The sequence below is a fragment of the Nyctibius grandis genome, chromosome 22, assembly GCF_013368605.1.
Source record: "Nyctibius grandis isolate bNycGra1 chromosome 22, bNycGra1.pri, whole genome shotgun sequence".
In the NCBI taxonomy this organism is placed as follows: Eukaryota; Metazoa; Chordata; class Aves; order Nyctibiiformes; family Nyctibiidae; genus Nyctibius; species Nyctibius grandis.
Genome location: NC_090679.1, coordinates 4152109 through 4170193, shown reverse-complemented (window position 1 = coordinate 4170193; position 18085 = coordinate 4152109). Strand labels below are relative to the sequence as shown.

The following is an 18085-nucleotide window of genomic DNA, read 5'->3' as shown; positions in this document are numbered from 1 at the left end:
CAAACACAGGAAAAGTGCAAGAGAGGCAAAGGGCAGCTGGCAAGAAAGCAGAATGCATGCTTCAGTGAATTGGTTTTGGTTTGCATTAGTACGTCTGACCAAGGCTACAAAACAAAGAGGTTTGTTTTAACAATATGATGATAAACGAGCCTGGTTTCATCACAACCATTTTCATAGTAGGCCACTGACCCCTGAGAACTCAGGAAAAAACAAATTTGGGTCTCATTTAAGTGGACAAGAGGTTCTACAACCACAGAATTCTTAAGCTTCTGAAGGCAATGGTTACAAAGCAAATGGAATAACAACACTTCCACTACAATGTAACCGTAATTCAGTTGGAATAGCTGGTCAGCATTGAACATTACATCAGAAATTTGAAACATTATTCTTTTCTGTGGCTTGCTTGTTTGATTTTAACAGTTTTTTATACTTGATGAAGATTTATGGGAGTATTTGCTTAAGCAAAACACTTTGGGATTTAGCAGTCATTTCTCCAGGCTCTGTAGGAAATACTTAAAAAGGTCTGTGTTACTGTTGGGTAAGAACTGCTGCATCACTGGTCTGGAATAGTTTGCATGAACTTTGTTTAGCTTAAATAATTTTATCAAAAGGATTTTGCTTCTTTGAGCTTCCTCAGGTTAGAAGGATTATATTGCTTGCCCTCTTAGAAATACCGTAAGTGTTATTGGCTGAGTTCCATGCTGTCAAGCACAGCAATCCTAAATAATCCTGTTCCTGAGTGAAACATTGAGGATGAATTCCAAGTACTTAACATCTTTTGGTTCTTTTGTGGAGAATATATGAATATGTAGGTCTTGAAGCCTTCCTGTCATTGGTCAGACCAGTAGAGTCTTGATCTTGCTTTTTGTCCGGCACAACTCCATTTTAACTGTGTCCATTGAACTGGAGCTCACCTGAAGCTGCAGCCTTCCATATAGAACAGAATCAACTAATTCATGTTGGCTTATAGTTAACTTTATGTTATTTTTATGTTCTTGGTTGTTTGGAGATGATCTCCAGATCTTTCTCTTTGTCTCAAGGTGTGACACTATGAGGATCACAAGAAGAAGAGAGCATTCTAGGGTTCATGCACATATTATGGACATTACATATACATTTTAATTTTTGTCTTTGATAATTCTGAGTGGGATAGGTGTGATGCAGTATATTAGGAATACAAGACACAAGTGGGAACTGCTAGGTACTGAAGCACTTCAGAAAAACTGACCCTGCATTTGATAACTTGCTGGGAAAGTGGATCAGAGGTAATTATCACAGAAATTGTGTGTGCTCAATTTTTAGATTAGAGCTTCTTTAATGACAATGGATTTTTGTAGCTGGTTACTGCTTGTGGCTCCCTAGTGAGTGAGACAATGTCCTTTGAAAGAGTTGTGATAGGTAATTCCCACAGGCCTGTGATAAAGCAGTCACAAGAGCTGCTTTTTTGTTCTCCAGTTTCAATCAAGTGTACAGTGCGCTCGTTGTTCCACTTAATTATTTCCTTATATTTGTTCTGTTGGCATTGGAGGATACATCCTTTGTTAAGCATCCAGTGTGATTTCAGGCAGGAGTTGATTCTGCTAGTCCTCCTTGTTTAACAGTTCTGCTTGGCATACAGCACCAGGGAGGAAGGAGTAGCACATTGCCCCAGAAGCATTCTTTACTATATATGGAGAGGCGTGGTGCGCGGGGCTGGTATCGAGTTATTAAAACAGATCAAATAGTAACAGTGTTCTATTTCTTCTGGTAAATTTGCAATAATAGTTCTACTTGCAAGTTTTCTTGCTAATTGTTCTCAGCTATTTCTGACTTCTGGAAATGGTTAGTTTAATTAACATAAACTTTTAAGACTTGTCAGCAGGGACAACATGGCTTGGAGATGTGCATGCTAAAATTTACTTTTTGCTTTCTTCATAGGGTTCCAGCCCTGACCTGGAGAGATTACTCTCTGGTGTAAGAAAATGGTTTAACCATGTCTATTTTACTCTTACTGCCTTTACAAAAATTGACGAAGTATTAAAAATGGTGGACATCTAGGGGTACTGCAATAGATTCCTTATGTTCCTTGGCTGAAGTCCTATTATTTTTACATAGTCCGTGGAGGAATAATGAGAAAATAACTATGTTTTTTCTCATTCTGTATTAGGGTTTTGCAGATATAAAAATTGGAAGATTTTGTGGGAATTCCTAATTTATTTTAGATTTGAAATAAGAGAGCTTACTAAAAGCACTGCAGAAACTGAGAAACAGCTTCTGCAGAGAGCGTCTCTGAGGATATAATGATCAAGCTTTTTTGGATTTATTTGAATGATAGTTGAGAGAAATTGTAAATTCTTGTACGTTAAAGGCTGATCAAGGCAGATATAAGCTACCATCCTGCATTAGTATAACTGATTGGTTTTATAAATATGCTACTGAATTAAGAGACTGTGTTTTTGCTTGCTGCTTCTGGATTTACAGGATTTTCTTACTGTTGACATTCTTGTTAATAAATGCTCTCTGATACTTAATTGAAGAAGGGCATAGAGATTCTTAAGTTGGTACCAACACTTCTCTCCATTTCTGTGTGATGTAGGGCATTGATCTTGGTCTTCAATGCATATGTGAATGTTATTAGACCTTTTTTTGTTTCTTCATTTTGGCTTTGGGAAAATGTTGAAATTTAAACATGTTCCTCATACTTTTTTTGCCTATGTTACTAGTTTGCTCCTAGCCAGAGGACATCTGTGTATAATGCTTACATACTGGCTTTATCCTCCATCTTAATGTCAGATTTTTTTCATATGAAGAGATCCTAAAAAAAAAAAAAATTCTTAGATTGAAAACTAAAAAGTGTTATAGAGCTACCAGTTTGTATGCTGCTGCTTTGTACAAAGAAATGTAGTTTGCTTCTGATAGAGGGCAATAATCTTTTTCAGTCTAATGAAAAGTTACTAATAAGGGTTATTACTTCTGACAGCTTTGAAAATGTGAACCAGGACCACCCAGTCTGCTATGTTTGTAATAAGGGATCTCAAAGTTGTAACTATTGTAAACAGTTTTCCCTCAAAAAACCAGTCCCTTAGCAACACATAGTGCTATCTCTCACAGTTTTTGGAAAAGCTTCTGTACTAACGTGTCACATAAATAACAACGTTCATTTATTTCACACCATAATCCTCTAACATAGTTGCACTGGGCTTCCTCATTGGAACCTTATTGAAATTCCATTATATATTGTCTGGCTTTATTTCCTAGTGTAGTAATATAAAGAGGTGCTGACAGAAAGGAATGGACAAGGTTGACTTTTTTTAATGTGTGCTGTATCTTGACTGTTTTCCCTTACAAAAAGTGATACAAAGCAAAGGAAGAAGTTACATTAATGATCACAACTTATTTCTTGATGCTAATAGGATTTTCTGGTGAAACCATTGAATGAAATTGACTGTCTTCCTGCTTTACTGCTTCCCAAGTCAGTGCTGTTTAAAGGAGAAACGTTAGTAACTCCTCAGAGTTCAATAACTCCTGTCTTTCTGTCTGAGTCTCCTGTTACGCATTAATTCATTTTTATTGCTTCTTGGTTACGCCCAAGCTTGTGATGTAACTGCTTCTCCCTTAAAGTAACTCTTCAACTACATCATGTTCCCCGAGGCTGTTCTCCAAGGACAATGCCATAGAGCTCTTAATAACAAAGGAGAAAAACCTCTTGTTTATTGCCAAAAATGAGACCCAGATGTTTTGAGTGTGAAATAAAATGAATGACCAAATTGGGGAGTGAACCCAAAGTTACTTGGATAATTTCTTGTATTAAAGACTGGAGTACCAAGACTGCTCCCTTAAAGTTACCCATTTTAAAAATTTAAAAGCACTGTAATTTTGATTTTCTGTTGGAGAATGAGTTGTATAATAGGTAGCAATACAAATGTAGATGTTAAATCAAACTTGACAGTTGTTGAACTTGTGTGGAAAGGAGCAGAGTGCTACTTATTTCATGACAAATATGAGATACTTTGATTTGATAGTAAAGCCATTGATGCTCAGTAGAAAAGCAGACACAGAATTTGGAGGCCAATGGTTATCACACACATTCATGGCGTTAAAACTAGATAATTGCTATATTCAAAGAGACAATAATAAAACTGACAGTTTATATCATACTCTGTGTATCAACTTAAATTTCTGCGTGGAAAGTGTTCAGTAATATACAAGAATAGTATTAGTAAATCTAACACTGCAAGACATTTTAAATGGAAAGCAAAGATGTGTCTAGAGCTTTTTATTGTGAGATCTTCTAGTAGAAGTCACGTTCTTTTCTTTTTCCTCCATAGCCATGTAAATTTAGTGATTTCTACTCATGCCTTGAATATTTGCTGTTTGCATGAAGCGTGTTTTACTGGTGTTATGTTATTCAAAACTTTCAAACTAAGTCAGTAGTGTAATGAGAAATTAAATTGCCTTAGAAAATTGCGCAATTTCCCAAGTTTGAATAAGATAACGCTTGCATTGCTTTTACATTGGGTTTTTATATTGATAACATACTCCGTGGGAAGGAGATGAGTGCCTCTTGGGGGCTTTGAAGAGAAAGAACGTGGAGGAAATTTCTCATGTAGTTGGTGGGCATCCCCTCACTGTAACTTTGCAGAAAAGGGATTTGGTTTTCCCATGGTTTGCTGCTTAGAGTAAAACTGTTTTGCAGCTGTGGGAACGAAACATGAAGCTGAAAATGCTGCTTCTCAAAATTTGGATACAGTTGTATTTGGTATGGTCTATTAACGTTGCTGTTCTGTCAGACCCACGCTAAGCGTGTATTTGTACACCTTGTGTGTAAATAAATGAGAAGTCACTATAAAAATAATACCTTAAATTTACCTGTGCTATGTTGCAGATTATAAAAAAATTATATTCACTCACAGAGTAATACATGAGCTGAAAAAAATGAAGGAGGATTGTGATTGCATTGAACCTTTTCCAAATTTCCAAATTAGTTGCATTAGGAATGCATAGGTCTCTGAAATTTAAAATGTTTTTACCTGTTTATTTGACTTCTGAACACTGAAATTCTTCTGGACTTTCTGAACTCTTGCAATGGTGATACAAGCCTTGAGAAGGAAGGTATATTCTGCGTGTAAGGGGTATTATGCTGCATGATTGTTGAAATTACGTTCTCCTTCATAATTTGCAGTAGCAAAGAATTTGGTTTAGATTCTTCTTGAGAAAAGGTTACAAAGGTTGCGAGCTGAGCAAGTTAAACGTTTTAATGCATGTGGCTAAAGTGGCAGATAAAAAAAATAGTAATTTTACCATAATGCAAACTGTCTCCTATGGTGGAAAGGGTAAAGACCTGTGAATTTGCTGGCTGACTTCTTGTTATGTTATAGTTGAGCTTCCGTGTGCATCTTGTTCTTTTCTGTCTATACTTATCATGCCTTTGATAGATTAGATTTAGCTCCTGTTTGCTTTTCTTGTGAGTGGAACTCCATGAGACAACAGTACCCAAACTGGATGTGACCCTTCCAATTATGTAAACATGAGGGATGCAGCTGAAGTCAGTACCCCAAAGAAAGTTTCTGCTCCAGTAAAACATGACCTCTGGCTTGAAAACAACTTGAAAATTTTCCTATCAAAATCGAGGTTCTTTACTCATGCAGAAATTATCCAGAAGCCAAAAAAAGGAGTAAAACAAAAATACAATAAAGATAAAAATAACACTTATAAAGTGTAGGTCTTTGCCTGCATTTATTTCACAGAATGGTCCTGATAAATGTTTTCGGTCTGCCTCTAGGCTGGTAGCATTGTCTCTTTCCAAGCTCCAGTGGTTGTTTCTTACTCTGTTTTTGAATAGTCAGGGGAATCTTAATGGTTAAGTTTCTTTCCTATCCCAGCTTCAGACAGAGGAAGAAATATTATTAGCCTGGTTGGAGCCAGGAAGGTAGGAATTTCACAGTTAATAACTTCTCCATTGTTTTTTTAAGGGCCCTTGATAGTCCGTGATTGACATTGAGGTTGTTTCCCTCTGTCCCTTTGCCTTCAGGACATATGAACCCTCAAATGGACAGTAGGCTGAGGGAGGAATAGGGGAAACTGGCACGTGTTATATATATATGAGCAAAATATTTTTGAGAGGTGAGAGGGAGTCCTTTGTTCAACATTGTCCTTTGTTGAAAAAATGCGTTTGATGCTGTATGTGACTGCTCTAAAGAAAACAATAATAAAACCAATAATAAACTGGAAGACAGTGTTGCGTGTATACTTCTTGTGACTTTTAAAGGTCACAAATTCTATAAATCTGCATTTTAGGCCATCTGAATCATAAAGCAGAAGAATGCAGTTTGTAACACAATAAAACTGTGAAGTATAGATGTTTATGTATTTATATTATATGAGAATAGAAGTCGGCATCCAATATAACTAGGAGGAGCAAAAGAGCTTACTTGGAGGCACATGAGGGTATCAGAGTTGGGACACAACTGCACTTTCTGAAACTAACTGCATGTTTTGCAGACACTCTCTGCTTCTAGGCCTGATAATGCTCGAAGTTCGTAGTTATCGCTGAGGCACCGGTAGGGATGTTATGCAGAAAGGCTCTTGCTGTACTTATTCCTAGAGAAACCAAGGTCACTGCTAAATTCCTCACTGCTTACAAGTGAAGAGCCACAGGGGGGTCGCGCCTGCAGGGAGGAGCAGACAGGGCAGTTGACCCAAAGTTGACCAACGAAGGTATTCCTTCCCATACACGTCATTCTTGGTATAAAGCGGGGGCATCACGAGGGTCTCGGCCTGCTCCTTCTACTGCTTGGGCCTGCTTCGGGCTGCTTGGGCCTCTTCCTTCTGCTTGGGGCCTGTTTGAGCCTTCAGCCCTTTCTTCTCCCCTCTCGTCCTTCTGCTATGGCCGGTGTCCCAAGAGGACTGTTTTCCTGCTGCCCCCAATCCGTGCATCCCTGAATCCAGTTCCCATCCATCACTGGGCCCAGCCTGGGCCTTCCCGGAGCCTGCCCTGCAGTGCCGGTGGTGACATGGCTGACATCGGGGGAGCTCAATCTTGGTTTTGTATATATTTGTATGTATTTGATTATTCCAGTATTATTACACTCTTTTTCATAATTATAGTTTATTAAAACTGTTTTAGCTTTCCAACCCGGAAGTCTCTCTCCCTTTTCCCTTTCCCTTTCCCTTCAGGGTGGGGGGGGGGGAGGGTTAACAGAGAGTGTCTGCCACAGGTTTAATAGCTGTCCCAGCTTTAAACAGTGACACTTGCATATCATTTAAATTCATCCTGCAATTAATTGTATGTCATTTTGCCATTTAGGCACTAAATACCATTAGCTCTTTCTGGAGTTTTTAATCAGCCTTCACTTAGTATCACCAACAAATTTTGTCATCCCCTCCACCTCCACCTCTTCAGGTCACCTATGAGTATGCTGAACAGTTTGGGCTCTCATAGAAGTCCTTTTTTTTGCTTCCGAAGGTGACTTTACTCTTTCCAGTTCCAACTGCAGTTGATACTTGTAATATAGTCTTTGGCAGATCTAAATATTAGCCAAGTAACAAATTCAGATCACTCCTGTGAAGTAGAGTTGAGAGCTTAGAAAGCAGAGGAAAGGTTAAAAATAGTTGGTTTTATGTGCCTGAGTCCAACTTGCACCCCACACCTGTAAAAATCTTGAGTGACTTTAGCTGCAACATAGTCCCTGAAAATGCTGTGGAAGACTCTGCCTGTTGTTGGGAAGAATAGGCAAGTCTCCTGGCTTTTAATTTTTTTAAAATGTTTTTATTTGTTTTCTGTTTTCTTGGTCTCTTTTGCAGCTTGTCTCTCCATCCTACTTGTCTTTCTTTTCCTGCCCACTTTTAAGTAGTTTAGTACTGTTTCAGAAAAGTAGCCCTTTTAACCAGACTGTTAACAGCAGGTGAGTCTTTCTCAGTGCATAGCTCACCAGTTTCTTTTAATGGTATATTTAATTATCTTCTTGGAGGTAACCTATCACTGTAGTTTTGTTTCATGCCCATCTTATTTTATATCTGCCTTGAAAATAGCATCATGCAATATCCAGGATAAGAGTCAACAAGTAACTTGAGGTATGTATCTTACAAAATAAGGCTGACATGTCTTGCAGTCTGCAGCGTTGAAGGAAGGAGTTACTCTTTGTTTATTAAAAACTTATGGGCACATCTTGTAAGTATGAAATTTTATTGCATAAAGCTATCATTCATAACTATTGTGGGGGGCAGAGATATTATGCATATATATGATGTTACAAACATTATATAGAATGTTAAACATTTTATAGAAGTGCGTGCTCCTGCAGTGCCCCAGTGCTTCATACGCTGAAGCTTTAACTCTGTATTCCCATGTAAGGTGATTAGAAGAGTTGAACCACTTATATGCCTGGCTCTATATGAGGATTTTTAAGAGCATGAAACCATACTGTATCCAAACATAATTAAGCTCTGGTACCCTAGACTGAATTTTTCAGTTTGCTAAGCAGCCTGAGTTACTGAAAGTGTGCCAATAATTTATAATAATTTCAGAAGCAACAGTAGTTCACTTCTGTAGTGAATTACTGCGTACAGAAATACAGGGTTTTAGCCTTTACCATTTACACCTCCCTAAACATCTTGAAAAAGAAGCATAGGTGAATATACATTTGAGCCTAGTGAGAGGATGTTGTGCCAGTGTGCTGGTCTTAGATGGATGCCTCGGAGGTGACGTATATTGTATGCAGTTGGTGGTTGGTCAGCTTTTATGGGTCACTTAGGAGCACACTAACAAAACAATGTACAAAGTTCTATTCCCATGCATAGTAGTGGTTAAAATAATCTGGAAGATGGAGGGAGTTGCAGTGAATGGAAATTGTTGACTGTGCAGTCAGCATATATCTAATCAGACTTAATCAGTTTGACTCAATGCAGGTATTGCCAGAGCTGATATGACTCCTGGAGAGCCTCTCTGCGCAGTTCTTCAGCTTCCAGGAGGTTTTATTAGTCTGGACTCCATGCTGTGCACATCCAGAGTTGCTTCTGATCCAGCACTGGAGCTAATCTGTTCTGTGGCATTAGATGATTATGCTTCATTCTGCCCAGTGCTCCAAATTCCCGGAATACTTTGCAGGTCTTATTAGCTGTAAAACATCCAGCTCAAAATACTTCAGAGACTGAACAGCTGCATTCTCATCCAGCAGTCCCAGGTCAGACAGCCTGGACCAGGTCTTGTCTAGCTCTGCGCCTCAGATTCCTTCCTTCCTCTGGGCGTACCTCAGTGTTGGTACGGTGGTGGTTGGTGCTCTGTGTGTGCACACATGTGCATGCATGTGTGCTGACTGCGTGGTGGATGTGTTTCTAACGTGAGAGAAGAGGAGAGTTCAAAGTTCTTAGTTGTAGTGTGCTGTGAGTCCCAGGTGGCATTCCCAGTTTGAACAGTGTGAAGGATTTGCTATGACAATCAAAATTTGATTTTGCTTATAAGAAAATGTAAATGATATTTTCTTTAATTCCACCCTTCTGTTCAGGTTCACAAAACTGACGTGTCATTCCTTCACGATGTAGCTAGTTGCAGTTGCAAAAAATGGCTTAAATCCAATTTCCAGATATCATATCTTGATGTTATTTCTGTTTCAAGTCACTAATTTAAAATCGGGAGTATCTGTGTGTGTTAATACAGTGCAGTCACAAGACCGGTGCCCACAAAATAATTTTAAAAGATTTTGGCTCATTTTGTTTGTTTATGAACTCCCTGCAGACCACTTTTATTTTATTACAATGAAATATGGCTTCACCTTTTCCAAGGTATTTGTTGTAAAATCAGAAATACTGTTGTGATTAGAATCAAACACCTGACAGGATTAATATTTAGGCAGTAACATGATGGTGAAAGGCTCTCTTAGGTACCAGGCTTAGGCAAGCGTAGGGAATTTGTATACCACACTTTGGGTCTTTTCGCGTGTGAAGGGACTGGTGCACAACGGGTCCCTTAAAGTGTGCTCAGCCTGGGCTTTGATGTTCCCCTTAGGAACAGCTACCTTAGAGCTTGCCCTGCCCTGTGCTGCCATTCTGAATGTTTGCTTCATCTTTCACTTGAAGTTTCCTTGTTGGTCCTAGAGCTTACTGATAGATGAGGATAAACTGAAGTTCTTGTCAAATGGCGTGTTAGGAACTATTCTGCTACATTTCATTCATGTTTGGCACTTCTCTGTCAAACTGGAGGAAACAGTGCTTGTAAATGACCATTCAGAACACTTGCTCTTTTCATTAAATAATTTTTAAACACTTCTATGTCTCTTTTATAGGATTTAAAAACATCCTGTCTTGTACTCTGATACCTCTGTATTGAGGACTTCCTTAATGGCCTTTCTCTTAAGCCCAGAAAGAGAAGCAAGAAGTGTAACTGGGTTTTTTCCTAGGCTATTGGTGGCTTTCTGGCACATAATAAATACAAGCATGTTAAATGTATCCTATGTCAAGTATGTCTGAGTTTATATGAGGTGATCTAGTCTTCTGTTTAGGTGAGTATTGCAGTAGAGGTTATTTAACTGTATTGGGGGTGTTCAAGAGAAACAAAACCCTGTTCATTCCCTGAGTTCCCCTGAGAATCAAACTAAAAAAAAAATACTTTTGGCAGAAATTCCAACTTGAAGTAAATCCTAGAAGTGATGGAAGGGATGTTTGAAGAGTCCCATAGCTTGCACGAAGCCATCAGTAGCCATGGACTCTTCAAATTTTTGTTGTTACCTCAGATTTGCTTAGTTATCAATTACTGACATAGCCTTGCCTTACTAGCTGCAAGCCCTGTTTGTGACAGGAGCACTGTGCACGTATAGTATTTTGGGGACAGTATCACGTGCAGTACTGTGCAGGAGCACTAACCTGTATTGGTGGGTTATTTTGAAAATCGAGCTTACGTGAGTTAAGGCAAGGGAAGAATGTCGTTAAGTTATTGGTCTTGATAGATGGATTTGGCTTGCTTACTGCTGCAGTGTAAAAAGACCAACACTTCATTTATAACAAAATAATGTTAAAAATATTAAATAAATTTAGACTGATATGAAATGCTTAGTGCTGGTGAACAGTAGGTCACAATGTGAGCTTTTCAAAAGCATCCTTGTGCAGACTTTTCTTCATATGATGTTTGAAAGAAAATTAGTGCTAAGGTAATGTCAGGATGAAATCTTAAAATACTTGGGACAATTTAAAAAGGCAACTGAGAGCTTGGTCCTTTGTTCATCACAGGGCAGTGTTGGCCCATACAAATAATAGGAAATCATTTAACATATTTGATCTTCTGGATTAATTTGGTAATAAGTTAGGGAAAAATCTTTGATGTTAGCTTTTTTTTTCCCCCTCTAAGAAGTTGTTTGTGTCACTGCAAATTGATAACGTTTGACTTCTCAGGTTGCAAACTTTCTAACCTTGAAAATACAATTTTTTGTTGCTACATACGTTTTCTTGTCTGCTTGTTGGTGTGGAACCTCCTATTCTAGAAACTTAACCTGATTTTGCTTAGTTTCTGTGGCTTAAAGCAATAAGCATAAACTCAGTGTTTGTGAAATCCTTGGACGTAGAGATAATGTTCTTAAAACATATTCCTTGGGCATTGCTTTGAGATAAGTCAGCTGACTTTGGATTGACAGTGGATAATTGCATGTACATTGTGAGAGCTGAAATGACAATCAGACAGTAATAAACATTAGACAACTATGTGGAGTAGATGCATTTCCCTGGCAGTCTTTTTCATTCTGATCAATAAGTAAGTTCAACATATTTAGTGTCTCTCAAGAACTAGTGGTAGTCTTGATGAATGAGGATGGAACTGAGGAACGCTAAGACCTGCATTATCATAAGTAATTTTCTCCGTTGTGTTTCATGCTGCGAAGTAGATCAACTGTTGCTTAAATGAACATATGAATTTGATAAGGATTAAGTAGCACATTACTATCAACCTTAAATTAAACAAGATTAAATTTAATTTGCTATAAAAGTGTGAAATTTCACATGGGTAAAAGAATCCAGTTTAAAATCTTTCCATGTACTTCACCAAATGCAGACTAGTGCTTAGTATCTCTCGTTCTTATTTAGTGTTTCACTTACCGTTTTTTTCATTTCTCACAAATGCAATTGGGTCGTCGGTAAAAGCACTGTGAAATAACCAATTTTTGTATCTGCTTAAGTTAGCATGCGGCATGCATAATGTTTAGGCTCTGTGAGCAAGCTTGCAAAAGCAGCCTTTGATCTGTTCTAGGTGTCAGAAAGAGAAGTAAATATTCTCCTCTCCCCCATCACCTCTTTATCTTGCAAGACATGTTCATGTGGTAGCCATATGAAAACTCTGCCATGTGAAAATGCCACAACATTAGTTTGATCTCTGAGGAAGGCCTTTCAATTCAAAATTCTGAGAATTCTTGAATTCTGAGAGTGAAATTACTCATTGTCCACGAAAACTGGAAACCAGATATTGGGTGCTAAGTATCAGTGAGTTTCTAAAAGTTCCAGGTGTCTTCTGAGTTCAAAACTCTAGCAAAGATAGATCTGTTATCAAAGTTAACTTGTAAGGTAGACTGGGAACAAAGGAGACATAAATACAGGCTTATATATGAACATATATGAAAAGTCAGCTTCTTGTTTAGAACAGTGGAGTTGTATGTAATTAGTTTAGGTCAACTTCATTATGTAAATAACTTTCATTAAGACTGTGAAAGCAAGAGACTTTTTATTATCAGACAACAGAAAAAGGATTGTAGAAAAAGATTGTTGCTTATAAGTAGAGCTGCTTTTAGGTTTGGCAGAGCTGTCATGCATTTTACAAAGCAGAGGAAGCCTATGCTTTTTATAGCTACGAGGCTGAAGTAACTTGTAACAGTTCATTTCTTACAATTGATAAGTTGTGGTCATCAGTGTAAAACTTTTCATGGTCAGTGAGTAAAATGGACTAATGTATAAACACGAAGCTGTTCTCTAAAATGTTTCTGGAAGAATCTTAAAGATTCTATTTCAAATCACCATGTAGTTGTCTGGTTATCTGTGTGTTCATATGTTCTACAACAGTGCTCGTATTTTCAAAGTGAAGTTTTAAGAAAAAAAAAATTCTTGTGTGTATGCTGTAGAAATAATAGCTAATCTGGAAATAATCTTGGTTGGTCAAGTTACTTAATTTACTGTGCCCACGTTTTTGGAAGGAGAGAGAAAATCCAGATACCTCCTGATAACTATTCCTCAGAGCAGTGAAAGCTGACCATGGGGGCCATAGGATTCACTGTTAGTAGGCATCCAGAGGAAAATTTGAAAAATATATTTGTGTACTCATCCATATTTAAATATTCAAACTGTCTGGTGACTGTTACTTGACTCCCTACCTCAAGAATGTAGGCAGGTGGTCTACAGATGGCATGATCTGTTTGGCTCGTGTATGAATAATGTACGTAATGCTTTTCATGCTGAGTTCATAGCATGAGGTTTAATACAATGGGAGCTTCATGTGTTTACATGTAATAGAATAAGCTTCTTAAACTGGAAGGCAATCTAATCTTTTTTATTCTGCTTGTAACTGTTTAGGCGTTTGAACAAGAATAAATTGCAAGTTCTTCCAGAGCTGCTTTTTCAGAACACGCAGAAGTTAACTAGATTGTGAGTATGATCTGACTTATGTTTCTATTGCATGTTCCTTATTATACAGATTTGCATGTTTGTGTTTTGACTGTGGTGAGAGTTTTAATTTTTGTGATATTAGAACTGCTAGATAGTAAGGGTTCTTAAGATGATGTGTTATGTTTGCTTGTGTGTAGCTGTAATTCAGCACAGCATAAATATCAGAGAGAAACCACATTTTTTTTTTCCCATTCCTCATACCTTCACCATGATGACTTCAAGCTGAATTATTTTCAACTCTCTACGTAGTTATAGAAACTATGAGAAGTGGCAACTTCTCATATCTAATATAGTCTAGATGTCCACAAAGAGAGGTTGCATACTCTTATTCAAAAATTACCGTATTGACATAATACAGTTTGTTATAACTTTTTTAGTTTTAAAAATTATCTTTTTAACCAAGTCAAGGCATTGCCAGGCAGACCAGCACAGTTATGGCTGCCGCATGGTCAGTCAGGAAGATGAGGAAATACAGAGAGGTAAAGAATTTTTCATCTTCTTGAAATATTAAAACTGTGTTAGAAGATGTTTAGATGGCATCAAGAACAGTTTGAACATCAAGAGAAGACTCACGTGAGCTTGGCATCATATTTTTTTTGTAGGGAGAGAGTGGTGTCAGCACAATGACTGGATGATTTATAAAATATATTTTTTAAAAAAGTGAATAGAAATAAAATGGATGAGCAGGAGCCTGCACAGTTACTATCAGCAGAAGAGTCATCTGCATTTTTAAAGGCGTGGTCAAAAGCTGTTTGAAATCGCTTTCTGGATCCTGCCAAAGTTAAACTCATGATCCAGCCTGTCTTTTTGAAAGATGTGCTATATGGTAAAACAGTTTCTTTTTTATGCTTAAGTTTATATGTGGAAGACCAGTTAGGTAAGATTTATGATTTGGCCAGTGAAATTGTAAAGTTACTATAGGATTGCTAAAAAGTTGCTGCATCCATGCAGGGTTTTTATAGTTGTTTTAATACCTCTATATGCAACAAAACAAACCATTTAGGCAGCGCAGTAAATTTTTTCTTTCTGTGGAAATACAAAACGCATGCTGATGGTGAAGATGGATTTTTGGAATCAGCTGACTTTTTAAAAAAATAGGCTCTTTACTGGTGTTTTAAAAGCAGACAAATTGCGTGTTGTGCAGCGAGTGATACTGATACAGTTTTGGAGAATTTCTGTAATGAACTTTGTTGCCTGAACTTGCTCGTGAAAAACTGTACAAGTAAGGGAATGACATTGTTCTGGAGATTAAAAGTATATATAAAAATATAAATTATTACAAACTATAGCTGTCTTTTAATCTCAAAATCTGTTTGAAAAAATCTTTGTTGGATTTGATTTTGCAAGCTTTGTCGCAGCTTTTGAATGAAGTAGAAAGTATTTGCTCAGTGGATTTGCTAGGGCTGACGATTTGGTTGTATTTCCTCATGTTCTTTGCGTGTTTTTGAAATTCTGTATCTTGAAACTCCTGTTGAGTATAAAGTGTGAGCTGGTACGTACTTGTAGATACCATTGTCTGGTCTCCAGAGGATGCCAGTGGTATTTATTTCATAAAGAGTTGCTTCATGTAGGTTGATTGTCTAAGGAAATGGTGATGCTTTCAACATAAAAAAATCTTCATAGAGTTTACGTGTATTCACTAATACAAATTCCAGTTTAACATGTTGAAAGTTCCTCTGTGAGTGGTCGCATTGCACGTGACTGTCATTAGGCTGGCAGGAACTTTCTGATAATTTGGGGTTTCGAGGGAAGGTTGTGTGTGTGTTGATAACTTGTGTGCATCTGTCCTAAGGAGCCTTCCACAAAGAAACTAAGTGAGAGTAATTGAGGCTTTTCAATACCAGCGTGTGTATTTTTTAGTAGCTCATGTAATCATGATACATTGTAGCCCTTAACAGCAAGGGTAATAATTTTGCTTTTAGAATATAAAGATCGTAATAAAATTACATAAAATAGAATGATTAATATGAATGCTGTATTCTGTAATGCCTCCCAACAGATACTGTGGAAACATTTGTCTTTATTCACTGACGTTCATTCAGAGTCTTGCTTACTGTTTAACAGGGCTTTAGATAGATCACTTTAACACTGTTTGTCAAGAGAAACTTGCTTTTGCTTTTGAAGATACAAGTGTTATATAAATATAGTGTATATTTTAAGTAAATAAATCTTAGCTAAGTGAACTGTTATGGTTCCAAATGTGGTTTGTTTCTATGTTTTTTCAGTGATGGGGTAAGAATGAGAAATTTGCTACTTACTAGAATTTGTCAAAATACACATACACGTATATATGTATTTTCATACTTTGATGAAAGATAAAAATATGTGTTTAAGAAGGTTACTTTCTACTTTTTTTGTTACTGTCTTGATACTACTGCTAGTAAATTTCAGAGTTGTTCTTTCTCACTTCTGTTATGATTCGTCTTAAATCCAGCAGTGCCAGTCTACTTTGTTCACAACTGGCTTTCTGGGTAGAATGCTTCAATGAAGAGGCATGGTGCTTGTATTCCTCTCCCGCAGCTGCTCTGACGCAGCCTTTCAAGAAGAAAGCGTAGCTGAGAAAGTAAGGAAAGGGAATAAAAGTGAAGCAAAAATTGATAAGAGGGAGTGATACATGGGTGATGTAGATTCTGTGGAATTTACGACGAGTGAATTAAAATGAACATAAAAAAAGTGTAGATAATACAGATCTTCATTTTTTTGTAGTATAGGTATATTATTTCTGCTGCCATATTTTCGACCTCTTGACTCTGAACTACTAAGCTATAAGTCAGTTATTTCATTTTTTTACTAATTGTAATCCTGATAAACTAGAAAGTCCAAAATTGAGTATTTTAATTGTTAAGCTTGCTACAGCTCCAATGAGGCAAAATTTTAAGAACTAAATATTGCCATGCAGTATGTGCAAAATGTAAAATTTTATTTTATTCGTTGAAAACGAAGAACCTGTAGTCTTGTCCACATAGCAAATACAGATGAAATGAGCAGTGATTCTTCCAGCTGCTCCCTTTAGCAGACATGCAGTGAACCATAACAGTCTACATCTTTGTTAATGAAGGTCCAGACTTAATATTTTTAAAATATAAAACTAAACCCAAAGATGACATTTTAAGTTTGATAACTTGATAATATAGTGTGAAAGTTGGGCATTTTTATTGCCATTAATGGAGTTTGGTGGAGATAGAGTGACTGACCTGCTTAGACATGCAGGAATTTAGTGTGCTGAAGGGTTTTAGGGAAGACCTGTTAATGTTTCAGGAATAGTTAAAGGTTGCAAAACAAATGTAAAGACTTTTCCCAGTGTTCTGTTAGCTGGGCTGAAATCTGCCTGTGAGTTTCCTGGAGGAATAACCTTTTTTTTAGTTAGTTCAGTATCAGCTGCGTCTCTTCAGTCTTGTTGCTGCTAGAAATTGAAATGGAGAACATTGAGTTTTCCTGTTAATGATGTGCTTGAAAAGCTAGAGATGGTTTCCTTGTCACTGTGCAATTTCACTGAAATGCAGCCTTTCTAATAACTAATAAAATTTAATTTAGAATGCTTCTCAGATTATAACTACTTCCTCAATCAATCACTTAGCTCCAGGTACCTTTGCCTTTTTTCTCCAACCCTCTCCTGAAATGCCAAGCTACAGGATATCCCTGCATCTTTTACAGTGCTGCTTAGACTTGGTTGTCACATCTGGTTGATATTAGAAGCAGGAATATATATATAAGGGAATAAACCTTAGATGGAATGTGAACCGTCCCACAAAATGAGTTTCTCATAAGGTTTTGAGCCCCTTCTTCTAGAAAGGGTGGCTTTGAGACTCGTGGATGTTGTTTGCTTTAGTTTAGTAAGAGCTTTAAGTTTAAGTTGGATAGTGAATGAACCCTTGATTGGATTCTCTAGTGGAAATGTTTGCCATTGCTCTGTTGCCTTGATCTCTTAGGTTTTAAAGCTTCTTAAATGTTTTATCTGGGATAAATAATTATCTAATAATTCAAACTGCAGGCGCTTTTAATGGGAAAACAGAATCAAGGAAAAAGCACTTTTGATAAATTGAGAAATGGAAACAAGAAAGATATTTTTTGTATAGTTTCAGATATTATTTACTAATATCCAGCCATAAAGAAAAAGATAATCTTAATACAAGTGAGTAAATGCACAGGAAAAGTACAGTAAACCAAAATGTATAATTTAACAGCTATAAAAACAGGTTTTGTTTCCAAGATAATTATTTTCTAATATCCAGAACAACTTGTGAAATTTATCGGCGAAGCTTGTAAACATAGCTTTGTGCATGCTGGAATCGTGAGTTTCCTGCGTGTGCACAGCTGGTGTATAAAATAATCACAGTGCATCTGCTTTTCACTGAAGGGCCAAGTATGTTAGTGGTCCATGAGATACTTAAATATTTTTAAAAACAAACCGAAAGGGGGAGACACCCCTCTCTCCCCAAACACCCCAACATGTAAGAATGTATTTGTTTTGTTG

At 37.2% G+C, this 18085-nt stretch overlaps 1 protein-coding gene across 1 annotated transcript in view; it reads left to right on the top strand.

The window, feature by feature from the left end:
• The window catches only part of SLIT3 (slit guidance ligand 3), a 524461-nt gene that overhangs the window by 40469 nt on the left and 465907 nt on the right, over window positions 1-18085 (top strand). Inside the window, exon 4 of the mRNA XM_068417108.1 lies at window positions 13519-13590. Within this exon, the coding sequence (XP_068273209.1) occupies window positions 13519-13590 (72 nt within the window). The remainder of the gene's footprint in view (window positions 1-13518; window positions 13591-18085) is intronic.